Below are 15,435 nucleotides of genomic sequence, written 5' to 3'. Positions count from 1 at the left end.
CAGTATTATTGCTAATTTGGTTTGCCCAGTCCACATGTAGATAAAATTCACCCATGATTACTGTAACAGCCTTGTTACAGTCGTCTTTGATTTCCTGTTTCCTGTCCTGTAGGGGACAATGCTGTCCCCTACCTTACTACTACTGTTTAGGGGCCTATATACAACTCGCACTGATGTTTTCTACCCTTGTTGCTTTTAGCTCCACCCAGGCTGATTCTACTTCGAGATTTTCTGAGCCAATATCCTCTCTCACTATTACACTGATTTCATCCTTAACTAACAATACCACAACACCTCCTTTTCCCTTTTGCCTGTCCTCCCTAAATATCGACTACCTTTGGATATTCAGTTCCCAGCCTTGGTCACCTTGCAGCCATATCTCCATAATCACAATCATCTCATACCTGTTTATATCTATTTGCATTGTTAATTAATCTACCTTATTGCGAATGCTCCATGCCTTCAGACAGTGCCTTCAGACAGTGCCTTAAGACTTGTGTTTTTTACATTTTTGCATAATTTTTGTACTATGGCCCTATTTGCTGGTAGCCCTTGTTTCCTTTGCCTTCCACTTTTACTTTCTACTTTTCTGTCTTTCATTACTATCTTTGTTTCCCTCTCTTGTGTCTCCCCGCTCAGGTTCCCCTTCCCCTGCCAGTCTAGGTTAAACACGCTAGCACATGGCACTAGGAGTAATCTTGAGATAACTACCTTTGAGGTCCTGCTTTTTAATTTATTTCCTAACTCCCTATATTCTGCTTTCAGGACCTCATCTCTCTTCTTACCGATGTGGACCATGAACTCTGGCTGTTCACCATCACCCTTCAGAATGTCTTGCAGCCGCTCAGTGGCATCATGACCCTGGCACCAAGGAGGCAACATACCATCCTGGTGTCACATCTGCAGCTGCAGAAACATCTATCTGTTCCCCTTATGATAGAATCCTCTATTGCTTTCCCACTTTTTTCCCACTCTCTGTGCAGCTGAGCCACTCGTGGTGCCATGGGCTTGGTTCTCCCTACATTCCCCTGAGAAACCATCTCCCCCAGCAGTGTCCAAAACAGAAAATCTGTTGGAGAGGGAGATGGGCACTCCTGCACTGCCTAGTGCTTTTGCTCTGTCTGGCAGTCACCCATTCCCTTTCTGCCTGTGCACTCTTTACCTGCGGTGTGACCGCCTCACTGTATGTGCTATCCACAAAGATCTCATCCTTGCAGATGCTCAACAGTGACTCTAGCCACAGCCCCAGCTCCAAAATGCAGATTTTAAGTGCTGTAGCTGGTGACACTTCCTGCACATGTGGTTGCCCTGGACACTGGAAGTGTCCCTGACTTCCCACACTGCACAGGAGGAGCATTCCACTTGCCAAGCTGCCCTACGATAACTTAACTTTAAATTACTCCCTTTACTTTTACTTCTTCTAGTTTAGAGAATATTAAGGACAGAAGAAATACTTACCAGGTCCTACTTACCAAGGCCACTGCCCTCCTTAATGAGCGAATGTGGAAATTGGAAGGATCACCTCCCTCCCTCTTCACTGAACTCCCTCTCTCACCAAACTCCAACTGAAGCATTCTAATGCTGCTCAAAGGAGCACTCCAGGGCAGACAAAAGGCTTGCTTTTATGCTGTCTGAATCTAACTTCTGAAAACCTGTTTAAGCCAGTCAACTAATTAACTAGCTGCAGCTGTAAGCAGAGCCTGTATAACCCCTGTTCTGAAGCTGGACTAAAACTCATCTTCTCCCAACCTAAAGTGCAACTTTTAATTATTTGCTAAATTAAAGAAAGGCTAGACTTTAGATGGAAATTAATCCTTAAATGTCCCTCTCTCACCAAACTCTAACTGAAGCATTATAATGCAGCCCAAAGTAGCACTCCAGTGCAGGCAAAAAGACTGATTCAGTATCTGAGGAGTTGCAACTGGTACCGAACATGGTGCAATGTTCAGCCAACTTCTTACCTTATCATGGAAGGAGATCATCAGTGAAGCAGCTGAAGATGGCTGGGCCTAGGATACTACCCTGAGTAACTCCTGCAGTGATACCCTGGGAAAGAGATGATTGATGTCCAACAACCACAACCATCTTCCTTTGTGATATGTATGACTCCAACCAGTGGAAAGAGTTTCCCAAATTCCCATTGACTGCAGTTTTGCTAGGGCTCCTTGATGTCACACTTAGTCAAATACTGCCTTGATGTAAAGGGCAGACACTCACCTCACCATTACAGTTGTTATGATCTGAAATGCACTGCCTGACTGTGGAAGCAAAATCAATAAAAAAACTTTCAAAAGGGAATTACATTTATACTTGAAATGGGAAACCTTGCTGGGCTATGGGGAAAGAGCAGTGGAGTGGGACTAGTCAGATCGGTTTTTCAAAAAGCCAAAACTGGCACGACAGGCCAGGAGCTCTAGTTCGGCGCTTTATGATTGGAATGAATCATAGGACCGTACCCTCTATGATTCCATTATGATTCTCTGAAAGAGAAGCTGAGTTGCTGGAATAATAACAGAAAATGCTGGGGGAAAGCAGCAGGTCTGGCAGCATCTGAGGAGGGAGAAATAGAGTTAGTGTTTCGAGTCAAATATGACTCTTCTTTGGAACTTTCAAATTTCCAGCATCCACAGTATTTTGCTTTCATTCCTGAGTTGCTGGAATTTTGTGTGCCAGTTGCTGGAATTTGCCAGGCTGGCTGGTCATTGTCCTAATGATATGTTTCAGGTCCACTGTCAGAAGAGCAGCTCCTACTATCCACAGTTTTGTCCCCCCCATATCCAACACCATCTATCTTGTGCCCTGTTTGACACCTGAGACTGATAATCTAGTGTTGACTTGTGTACTTCTGTGCTTTAGGCTGAAACTGTACAAACTCAGTTCATGAAAGACCTGAACTGTCAGCAGATAGAGGAACTTTCATCCATTCAGTTGGGCTGCACTTGAACCCTGTTCTCAGAGGTGAAAAGTCAATTACTCATCCACTGCGTTATCCTAATCATTTTATTCTTTGGATCTTTTTCATTAACAGCTCATTTCCAATATGATCTCAAACTATTTTGCAACACAGCTTTGGAGTAAAATCACAGACAATACGACGCATTCTATAAGATACTATGAGCCTGATTTCTACACGACCGATGATCATGGGACTGCCCACTTGTCCCTTGTAGCAGAGGATGGCAGTGCAGTGTCAGTAACCAGCACCATTAATTTCTAGTAAGAGCTTTCTAATCTTAAATTATTAATTCACTGTAATAATATCTGCTTTTATGTCTTTCTCCTTAACATTTCTTCTTGGTTCTCCTCTAGTTGAGTGTCAGAGGGTCATAGGGTGGAGGGGCTGCTATGTGAACTTTTCCACAGCTCCTTCCAGCTACAATAGGTGCTGCACTGCAGGGAATGGACAATGTGGGGCAGGGAAATAACTCCATAAGAATAAATGAAAGAGAAAATATTCCTGACACATCAGTCACCTTAACCTTGCTTTTCATCATCTCCTACAACAGTGATTGCAAATCACACGTACTTAGCTGGATGTAAAATGTTTTAGGGCATATTGTGGTTGTTTAAAATGCTATATAAATGCAAATACTTTCACATCATAATCTCACAGGACCTCATCTAACTCTCTCCTGTCCAAAACTCCCATAACTGTCAACCCAGTGTCACTCTTTCATTCACATGATCCGACCATTTCAGATTTGGCCTTTCCATATAGTCTTCCTTTTTAGTTTGCATTGTCTCTCCTTTTAGCATCTACTTAATGCTTATGAACATGAGCTGCAGTAGGTAGCAATGACATTCTCAATGACATGTTACGTAGAAGTTTACAGCAAATAAACAGGTTGTTCGACCCAATTGGTCTATTCTGGTGTTTATGTTCCACACAAGCCTCTTTCGACCTTACTTTGTCTCACATTATTAATCATATCATTCTCCCTTTCTCCCTCAGATACTTTACTAGCTTCCTCTGACAGGCATCTATGCTATTCACCTCAATCACTCCATGTGGTAGCACTTTCAATGTTCTAATTCTCTGGGTGAAATGGTTTCTGGTATTTATTAGTGGCTATCTTATATTTATGAGCCTTAGATTTGAATTCCACATATGAGTGGAAACATTTTCTCTTTGTCTACCGTATTGAACTCTCTCAGAATTTTGAAGGCTCTATTAAGTCACACTTTCCCATCTGCCTCTTCAGTCTTTCCTGATAATTATAACCTCACAGCTCTGGCATAATTCTTGTAAATTTTCTCTACATGTTGTCCTGTGCCTGTATATTCTTTCTGTAATATGGAAACCAGAACTGTATATATGCTCTACATGTGGATATATGGTGTCATTCTTTGCAGTAGTGTGACCCATTGACAGACAGTAACTCTCCCCACATTAGCCTAGCTGCAGTAATACCCAATGCTCCATTTTCCTACAACTCCTCAACTCCCCAGTAACACAGCAACAGCAAGGAAAGAGAAAAGATGATTCCTGACACTTGTCAGTCACCTTCACCTTGCTTTTCATCATCTTGTAGTAATTATGGCTTTATTTAGTGTGTAATATAAGAATACTACTTGTTAAGGAAGATCACATGATCTGTAGTAACCAATAGGAGAGTAGTGTGGTCTACTTCAGCGGTCAGTATAGAGATAGAATTGGAATTGAAAGCACACATGTAGTTGCTGCTGAATATATTGTAAATAAATTTAAAGTTTCCACCCAAGAAGTGTCTGCAGATCAACTCTATTATGAAAAGTACAACTCAGCCACCCTACAGCAAACTGGCAATGAGGGTAAAACAGGATTGAACAGAAGAAGTCAAGTTAGAAAGAAATCAGCACTGTACCTCGCCAGTGATTGTAAATAACAAGATCTGTTAGAATTAAAGAAATTATCCTCTTTCAAAATGCCACAGTTTGGGAGAATTGATCCCAATGCATAAAATGCCTCGCATTCTTTTTTCAAGCAAACAAGGTTACCGGGAAAGAGAGGCGGGGAGTGATCCTCTTGAGTACTTGTAGGAGCAAAACCTATGGCTTGATTCAAAGTTTAATGGCACCCAGCACCCCAGATTCAAAGAATTTTGATGAATGGGTGGACCTCGTGAAGGGCCATTTTCAACTCAAGCCCTCAGTCACGATGCAATGGTTCAAGTTTACTTCACAAAATAGAGCCCTGGGTGAGACAATTGCATGCTACATGGCAAATTTGAAGCAGTTAATGGAACATTGTGAGTTGGTATGACTCTGAACGACATGCTCAGAGATCGTTTAGCGTGTGGTGTGAAAGAGGACACTATTCAGAAAAGATTATTTTCCGAAGTAAATCTGGATTTCAAGAAGGTGCTAGAGATAGCGCTGGCCATGGAAAGTGCTGTAAGAGATTGAAAAGCAATACAGGGTGCGCAGAATAGCGCCATCCTCCACATCGGACAGGAAACCTCAGCCGAAAACGGCGTGAAAAAGCGAAACTCTACCAAAAAGTGGGAAACAGCCTCCACGATCCAAAGAATAAAAAAAAATAACTTAGCAGCGAAATTGAAGAATAATTTTAATAGGGGTGGAAACAATCAGTCTTTTAGCAATTGGCAGTTTAAAAAAATCGAATGCTACTAAACTTATAGAAATGGATGAGACAGCACAAGGAAAGATTCAAGCAGGCTTGTAAACAAAAGAAGAAGCCCAATGAAATCTACAATGTAGAAGAGCCTGAAACAACACATTCAGACATTTACTCATTATTTAATCTGAAAGTTGGAAAGACAGATCCAATATTTGTTACAGTGAAAGTAAATGGCAAACCTGTTAAAATGGAAGTAGACACAGGAGCTTCCACTATTGTAATTGGGGAACATACCTTCAGATATTTGAATAATGGTGAACATCAATTAAGCTTGGAATGAACAGTGGCCAAGATAAAAACTTATATAGTTGAAGACATTCAAGTAAAAGGCATAGGCTGAGTAACTGTCCATTATGGAAGCCATTCGGCAAAGCTACCAGTGTTAGCATTGAGAGGCAGAGGACCAAGCTTTCCTGGGTGAAATTGGCTAAGGGAAATCAACCTTGATTGGCCACTGAGATTCCAAAAGGAAGCTGGAAGCATTCCTGTTCTGAAAAACTAAGGACTCAACAACCTGAAGAAATGTAGGCTGTCTTAAACCAAAACCTGAAAGAACAGCAGAAGAAACTTGAAGAGACCCTGCTTGATTTCAGAGTTCAAGACGAGGTGAACAACTTCCATAGGGAAAAGGAAAACCTGTTGAAAGATCTTCACAAATACAAGATTCCCTCAGGTCAAAGTTTGTACTCTGGAAAAGTATGAAGAGAAACAGAAAGAATTCAGCACTTCTCTGAACAACTGAAGAATGAGTTGGCAAAGAAGACACAACAATGTTCAATTTTCCAGGATGCAGCAAACAAATACAAAATAGAGATGGAAGAGCTGAAGAATCAACTAAATGAAGCCAAAGAGTCACAGGATTTTCCAAGAAGCAGACAGATAATGAAATTTTGGGAGACGCAGCCACTAAGCTCAGATAAGTTGAGCTTGCATCTGAGAGAAGTCTGGCCAATAGTGAAGTCATAAAGAAGGCTGAGATTAAAGTCTGTGCTAGAAAGAAGAAGACACATAGAAAGAAGATACAGAAATACCAATAGGGCCGTAATTCTGGCAGCGTAAAAATACACTTTCATACATAGGCCTGGCAACCAAATCACAAACACCGATGCCCTTAGTCGTTTACCTTTACAAGAAAATGATGAGCATGTCCCAGTTCCACAGGAACCTGTTTACTGTTAAATTTCTTAGATTCCTCGCTGATATGTGCGCAACAGATCAGAGACTGGACAGTCAGGATCCAGTCCTATCTCAGGTACGAGAACAATTGCTACACGGTTGGCCTCAGGAGCCTGTATCTGACTAAATGAAACCATATTTCAACAGAAGGCATGAAATAACCAGCCAGGATGGCATCCTATTGTGGGGTGCACAACTGATAGTTCCTCCAAAGGGAAGGGAGCCACTTTTAATTGAACTACACAGCGCACATCCAGGAATTTCCAGAATGAAGACCATAGCACACAGCTATCTATGGTGGCCTGGGATGGATGGAGAAAAAGAGTTTACTAAAGCCCTGTGTACAATGTCAGCAACTGCAAAAGTTGCCAGTGACAGCTCCATTACACCCATGGGAGCGGCCAGGTAGACCCTGGGTGAGGTTACACATTAACTACCTTGGATCTTTCCTGGATACAAAGTTTCTGCTGATTGTCGATGCCCATTCAAAATGGTTGGACATATATGAGGTGAAGTCACCAATGTCGGCCGCTACAATTGAGAAACTACGTCAGAGTTTTGCTATTCACAGATTACCAGAGTAGTCGTTTCCGATAATGGCACGGCATTTCTGAGTGCTGAGTTTCAACAGTTTATCAGCCTCAAACTGCACTGTTCCACCCTTCCTCAAACAGACTGGCTGAAAGGGCAGTTCAAGCATTCAAAGCAGGCAAGAAAACATTATCTGGTGATTCCTTGACAACCAAACCAGCACGATTTCTTTTTCATTACGGGACCACCCCTCACACAACAACAAGTACCACACCTGTGGAGTTACTGTTGAAACGCCATCTTAGGACTTAATAATATGGAATTTAGAGGGGAAGGTTTGAAGGAGTCAGGCAAGCAAGAAAACTAGACATAGCTGGCAAACACGTGAGAGGAAATTTACCGTGTGAGAGCTGGTATACGTGAAAAACTTCGGTGAAGGACCAAAGTGGTTACCGGGTGAAATAAGTGCGGTAACTGGATGTCTATCTTACCACATGGAGGTGGGAGGCCAGATCATCCAAAAACATGTGGACCATTTAAGGAAGAGAGAGACAAACTACCAAGATTTGGTTCCACCAGTGACCATGGCCGGGTCTGCGTTTCCTGTTGAGGATACTCAAGCCGGGACTGACATGTCTGATGTTCCTGTAAGAGTTGAGGATACAGAACTGCAAGTTCCACCAAAGTACCTGATGTTCAGGCAACTCCGGAAAAGAAGGTTCCTGACAAAGAATCTGAAGGTGTGGAGCTGCGATGTTCCACACGTACCAGGAAACCATCTGAAAGACTGAACTTGTAAATTCCTCACCCAGTGTAAATATTATGTTGTCTCGAAAAATATGTTCTTGTAAATATAATATGTATATCTGAGTTAAAGGGGGAGGAATGTAGTAATTATGGTTTTATTTAGTGTGTAATGTACCTTTAAGAATAACATTTGTTTGGGAAGATCACATGATCCATAGTAACCAAGAGCAGAGTAGCATGGGTGATCTCAGCAGTCAGTGTAGACATGGGGCAGAATCTTCTGGATGGGGGGCAGAGTGGGAGCAGGCTTGGGCGGGTGTGGGCCCGATCGCTGCTTGCGATCGGGTCAGCACCACCATTTTACGGGGGCGGGCCAATTAAGGCCCTCCCGGCATACTTCACGACTCCCGTGCATAGCAGGAGTGTGCGGGTGGCAGCGGACATGCTCAGCCCGCCGGGTCCAATGGCGACCCGGCAGCCTGTACAAAGTAAGGCCTGGTAGCCTTGTAAAGGCTGCTCGCAATGGCTGGGTGAAGGGCTGTGCAGGGTGGCAATGGAGGATATGCAAGTCCGGAGGGCAGGCCCAGCCGGAGGTGAGGCAACATGGGCAGGCCAGGCTGGAGGATAGGCCATCGGGGCAGGCCAGGCCAGAGGGTAGGCCATCAGGACAGGACAAGCCAGAGGGTAGGGCAGCGGGGCAGGCCAGGCCAGAGGGTAGGCCAGCAGGGCAGGCCAGGCCGGAGGGTAGGCCAGCGGGGCAGGCCAGGCCGGAGGGTAGGCCAGCGGGGCAGGCCAGGCCGGAGGGTAGGCCATCAGGGCAGGCCAGGCCGCAGGGTAGGCCAGCGGGGCAGGCCAGGCCGGAGGTGCACCTGGATCTGGTGTTGCAAGCGCTTCAGCGACTTGTTGCTCTCTGGAAGGGTGAGGACCAATGTTGGCATTGGTCACTTAACCCAGCAGGTCAGCTTCCCCCACATGCTGCCCCACCAGCAACACCCCCCCACCCCACCCCCACCCCCACCCCCAGCCAACAAGTCTGACTGCATTGAATCATTGACGGCATGTGCCTTTGCTGGGTGGACCAGCAGATATTGCCCATGCTGAGGTCAGCCTGAGAGGGTGGTGAAGAGGTGGGTTCTGTGCCCGCAGCATGTGTTACACTGAGACCACATGACTGTTTTTGGGGCAACCTGGAGGAGCTGCACCTAGGCGCTGTATTTGAATTGCAGGACATGTCAAAGTCAGGGTGATGACATGCTGGGAGAGGAGCTTCAAGGTGGCGTGGCAACGAACCATCTGCTGTGCTCCATGTGCTTGCACCTCCTTACTATGGAAGGGTATACCGTGTGGTGCCTAATATGATGTAGGCAGCATATGTCCAAGGTGGATGGTGGGGAACAGGTCTAGCATCTTTGTGTGAGTGTTCGGCAGCAGCGGGATGAGGAGGCTCTGGAGCCCTGATATGTCCCACTCTGGTTGGGGTGGGCCGTGCGCAAAGAGAGTCCATGTGTAATTTTCACGAATCAATGCTCGTCTCTCATTTTCAGGAGAAGAATGCTCAAAACGCTGCAGAGCAGGTGAGGACTGGCGGTGGCCAGGTGCAGATCGCCATTCTCAGCCAGTTTGAGCAGGAGGCTCTGGATCTGGAGAGGCACCATGTGCCCAGGCCCACTGGTGTCAGTGAGGCTGGAGTGCCACCACCAGGTATTTACACCCAACAGTAAGGTCAGCATTGTTCTCCCAACAGCAATTGCACTGCTGAATGTTCAGTGATTTAATTTTGCAACATGGCTTGACCATTGGTTATAGAAGGATGAGCGCATAATGATCCAGGGGACAGGGATACACATTGATATTGTCTCCACGTTAACTGATCCAATGTCTTTGTTCTTCCTTTCAGCATCATGGAGCAGGGCTGGGAGGAGGAGCAGCAGAGGCCCCCTCTCACATCTGAGGGACCTGAAGCCTCACCAGCGTCACACCATCTCTGCCAGGCAGGCACCAACGCAGATACTAGCACCTCGGTGGGAGCTAGAATATCAGCTAGTGTCCTGGGGCACAGTGGTGAGGGCACTTCACAGTCACTGGAGGAGCTGGCAGAGACAGAGAGTGCCCATGACACCAGCAATCAGAGGACTGCAGGGAACCAGGCACATCCTCAGTCAGTGCCTGATGATGTGCCCCTGGAGTTGTCCACTATGCAGCAGGGGCATGAAATGTGGTCGGGTATGCGGAAGCATCGGGGGAGATACATGAGGCTATGCTTGGCATGGTCTCCGTGGTGGCAGATGATCGCCGAAGCAATGAGCCAAATGTCTGAGCGCCATGCATCCTCCAAGGAAAGGGTATCGACTCTTGTGAAGAGGCTCCTCCAGGAGACCGGTCAGGGCTTCCTGGGGATGCGCTCTGACCAGCAGGCCCTCACATCGGCATTGACCTCAGCTGGTCAGTGCCAGTGTGGGAGATGGTGTGGACACCAAGTTTCTCAGCTCGGTGCCCATCCATCCACGGTGAGCAGGGAGGTCTGAAGTTACCTCACATTGGCGCAGCAGCTGCCTGTCATCTCTGTGGGCACCTCTCAGGCCACTCCGGATGAGGGTGGCAGATCCTCCACCCCCCCTTCCAGTGACTGTAGCATCTGGTGAGGATGTGACAACTGGGAAATGCCAGCTGTGGAACAGCTCCTTCCCAGGCGGGGCCAGCACAGGCTCCATGGGCCAGACGGCAACCACCAAAGTCATCGACACTAACAGGACAGCAGAGTCAGCAGATGTCAGCTATCTCAGATGCCACTCCCAACAATGGGGCAACACCAAGACGTAGCACCCGGAAACATAAACATAAGTGACCTTAGGCACAGCACGGGTTTATCACTGGTGCTTTTGTGTTGGCCCAAGATGAGGTCTTTATGATTTGCTTTGAATTAGAATGCCCTTGTCATTTTGTTTCATTAAGTTTCTTTGCCTGTGATATTAAATTCAGACATGTCACCATGGCTGAGGGTGCCTCTTTTCTTCTGCATGTGTATGGTTTCCAAAAATGTTGGGAGTGCTTTGTGGGACATTCAGTTTTATTAACAAGGCCCTTAGATACTGTTCCTAACCTGGAAGATTTGCCACATAGGTATTGAGTATGAAGCCTACAGTCCAGGATCGTCCTGGAGGTCCAGCTGAGATGTGTGAAGGTTCGTTGAATTAAAGCCTCCCGGGTGTCCCCGCCTCCCTACAGTGTGCCCAGGTCAGTGACTACTCCCTCAGCATTTCCCTGTGTGTGCTCATCCTCGGACTCACTGCCGGACTCATTGTGTGCAGCCGCAGCCACTGTGTCAACGTCTTCATCGTCAACTGCATTCCCCCCTTTCCTTCTGAAGATATAGCCCTTGTCACCCAGCAGCCATCCATCAAGCCAGGCTGGAGCACTGAAGAGCCCCGGCACCTTGGAGTGTCTGAGGATGTAGGTGTCGCGGGAGCTGCTTGAGTACCTTGCACAGACTTGTAGAATCTGCATCCTGTGTCACACACTACCTGCACGTTCATGGAGTAGAAGCCCTTCCTGTTGACGAAGGCACCAGGCTCATCTACTGGCGCCTTGGTGGCCACATGTGTACAGTCTATTGAACCCTGGAAGCGGGGTAAGCCAGCAATGGCTGCGAAGCCTCTGGCTCACTGTGCCTGACTTGCCTGATCCCAACGGTAGAGGATGAAGGTCAATGCACACCTGAACAGAGCATCTGCAAACTGCTTGACACAAGTGTGGACAGCTGATTGAGAGACAGCACAAAGTTCACCAACGAGCCCTGAAAGGAGCCAAAGGCATAGAACTTGAGGGCAGCTGTGACTTTTAGAGCCACTGGCATGGAGTGTCCACCCACACAGTTAACAGAGATCTCAGGGCCAATCATCTGACAGATATAGTTGACTATCTCTCTTGAGAGTCAGAGCCTCCTTTGGCACTGCACCTCAGACATATTGAGGTAGCTGCTTCGCTGCCTGTAAACCCTGGCAGCAGGATATTGGCACCTTCTGCCTTGGACTACCTGCTGGTCCTGCGTCCCTTGTGCCTGTGCCTGTCCTCCCAAAGGTGACTCCCCTGGAGGCTGAATGTGGACTCCTGGCCTCCTCCTCCTTCTAGCCCCCCCTTCCCCTCAGAGAAGCTGCCTCCAGTGGAGAGTTCAGCTCCCATTCCCAGGCTGTGGGAAGGCTTCCAGAAACCTGCAGGCCCAAAAAGAATTCCTCACTGCAGAGTGCTGACCTGAAGGTTAAGGGTCCAGACAAAGCAGCTGGTATGTGTTTTGAAGTATTGCACATCACACAGGCAAGTTTCAAAATCTTTGAAAAATCAATACTTGATAGAGCACACTTGCGACCCCAATGAGCCCTCTTATCCTGCCTGTGGATGAGATTTATACAAATGTGTCCCACCTGCCTGCCCGTTGCACCCGTGCACCGACCAGAAGATTGCACGGACTCTGAAAAATCGCAGTCGATTGGTGAGTCAAGGGCCTTAAGTGGCTCGTTAATTAACGACGGATGCACAGCAGATATCGCGCCCCTGCCCAACAAAATATCATGATGGTGCGTGGTAATGTCCTCACACTTGTCATTTTACACCTCTGCATGCCAACAGGAAAATTCTGCCCACGAAGTTGAAGTTGAAAACATAGGTATAGTTGCTGCTGAGTATATTGTAAATGAACTTAAAGCTTCCACCCAAGAAGTGCCTGCAGATCAACTCTGTTATAAATAGTAGAATTCAGCCATCCTACAACACATCTCCTACATGACTGCAAATCACAGGTACTTAGTTGGAATTTGGGAGAAACCATTCTACCAGAGAATTGGAATGTTGAATGTGCTACCACTTGGAGTGTTTGAGGTGAATAGCATAGAGGTCTGAAAGGGAAAGCTAGTAAAGTGCCTGAGGGAGAATTATATGATTGATATAATTTTTATTATTCATTCACATGATGTGGGCTTCGCTGGATGGGCCAGAACTTATTGCCCATACCTAGTTGCCCTTGAGAAGGTGGTGGTGAGCTGCCTTCTTGAACCACTGCAGTCCGTGTAGTGTAGGTACACCCACAGTGCTGTTAGGAAGGGCGTTCCAGGATTTTGACCCAGTGACAGTGAAGGAACGGTGATATATTTCCAAGTTAGGATGGTGAGTGACTTGGAGGGGAACTTCCAGATGGTGGTGTTCACATCTATCTGCTGCCCTTGTCCTTCTAGATGGTAGTAGTCATGGGTTTGGAAGGTGCTGTATGAGAGCCTTGGTGAATTCCTGCAGTGCATCTTGTAGATGGTACACACTGCTACTACTGTGTGTCGGTGGTGGAGGGATTAAATGTTTGTGGATGTGCTTCCAATCAAGCGGGCTGCTTTGCCCTGGATGGTGTCAAGCTCCTTGTGTGTTGTGGGAGCTGCACACATCCAGGCAAGTGGAGAATATTCCATCACACTCCTGACTTGTGCCTTGTAGATGGTGGAAAGGCTTTGGGTAGTCAGGGTTACTCGCCACAGGATTGCTAGCCTCTGACCTACCCTTGCAGCCACAGTATTTATATGGCTAGTCCAGTTCAGTTTCTGGTCAATGGTAATCCCCAAGATGTTGATAGTGGAGGATTCAGTGATGGTAATGCCATTGAACATCAGGGGGTGATGGTTCAGTTCTCTCTTGTTGGAGATGATCATTGCCTGACACTTGTGTGGTGCAAATGTTACTTGCCACTTGTCAGCCCAAGCCTGGATATTGTCCAAGTCTTGCTGTATTTGGACATGGACTGCTTCAGTATCTGAGGAGTCATGAATGGTGCTGAACATTGTGCATCCATCAGCGAACATCCTCACTTCTGACCTTATGATGGAAGGAAGGCCATTGATGAAGCAGCTGAAGATGGTTGGGCCTAGGACACTACCCTGAGGAACTCCTGCAGTAATGTCCTGGAGCTGAGATGACTGACCTCCAACAACCACAATTATCTTCCTTTGTGCTAGGTATGACTCCAACCAGCGGAGAGTTTTCCCACCAATTCCCATTGACTCCAGTTTTGCTAGGGATCCTTGATGCCGCACTCTGTCAAATGCGGCGTTGATGTCAAGGGCAGTCATTCTCACCTCGCCTCGGGGGTTCAGCTCCTTTGTCCATGTTTGAACCAAGGCTGTAATGATGTCAGGAGCTGAGTGGCCCTGGCAGAACCAAACTGGGCGTCAGTGAGCAGGTTATTGCTAAGCAAGTGTTGCTTGATAGCACTGTTGATGACCCCTTCCATTACCAATGCTGATGGAGAGTAGACTAATGAGGTGGTAATTGGCTGGGTCGGATTTGTGTTTTTGTGCACAGGACATACCTGGACAATTTTCCACATAGCCGGATAGATGACAGTGTTGTAATTGTACTAGAACAGCTTGGCTAGGGGCGTGGCAAGTTCTGGAGCACAAGTCTTCAGTACTATTGCCGGAATATTGTCAGGGCCCATAGCCTTTGCAGTATCCAGTGCCTTCAGCCGTTTCTTGATATCACATGGAGTGAATCAAATTGGCTGAAGACATCCATGATGCTGGGGACCTCCAGAGGAGGCCAAGATGGATCATCCACTTGTCACTTCTGGTCGAAGATTGTAGCAAATGCTTCAGCCTTATCTTTTGCACTGATGTGCTGGGCTCCTCCATCATTGAGGATGGGGATATTTGTGGACCCTCCTCCTCCAGTGAATTGTTTAATTGTGGACCACCATTCACGACTGGATGTGGCAGGATTGCAGAGCTTGGATCTGAGCTGTTGATTGTAGGATTGCTTAGCCCTGTCTACCACTTGTTCCTTATGCTGTTTGGCATTCAAGTGGTCCTGTGTTATAGCTTCACCAGGTTGACACCACATTTTTAGGTATGCCTGATGCTGCTCCTGGCACACCCTCCTGAACTCTTAATTGAACCAGGGTTGATTCCCTGGCTTAATGGTAGAGTGGGGGATGTGCCGGGTCATGAGATTACAGAATGTGTTCGAGTACAATTCCTCTGTTGCTGTTGGCCCACAGCACCTCATGGATGCCTAATCTTGAACTGCTAGATCTGTTCGAAATCTATCCCATATAGCATGGTGGTAGTGCTACACTACACAATGGAGGGTATCCTCAATGTGAAGGAGGGACCTCGTCTCCACAAGGACTGTGCGGTGGTCACTCATACTGATACTGCCATGGAGAGATGCATCTGCGGCAGGCAGATTGGTGAGGATAAGGTCAAGTATGTTTTTCCTTCTTGTTGATTCCCTCACCACCGGCCGCAGACCCAGGCTAGCAGCCAAGTCATTTAGGACTCAGCCAGCAGAGGTGCTACCAAGCCACTCATGGTGATGGACATTGAAGT

The 15,435-nt window shown here is 46.8% G+C and overlaps 1 protein-coding gene across 1 annotated transcript in view; it reads left to right on the top strand.

The window, feature by feature from the left end:
* Nucleotides 1-15,435, top strand: part of LOC121286054 (glutathione hydrolase 1 proenzyme-like) — a 114,706-nt gene that overhangs the window by 80,352 nt on the left and 18,919 nt on the right. Inside the window, exon 8 of the mRNA XM_041203065.1 lies at nucleotides 3,029-3,216. Coding sequence (XP_041058999.1) covers nucleotides 3,029-3,216 — 188 coding nt within the window. The remainder of the gene's footprint in view (nucleotides 1-3,028; nucleotides 3,217-15,435) is intronic.

This window comes from Carcharodon carcharias, chromosome 13, assembly GCF_017639515.1.
Source record: "Carcharodon carcharias isolate sCarCar2 chromosome 13, sCarCar2.pri, whole genome shotgun sequence".
NCBI classification, from domain to species: domain Eukaryota; kingdom Metazoa; phylum Chordata; class Chondrichthyes; order Lamniformes; family Lamnidae; genus Carcharodon; species Carcharodon carcharias.
The sequence above is the reverse complement of the archived record's forward strand: the minus strand, read 5'-3'. Positions and strand labels throughout refer to the sequence as shown.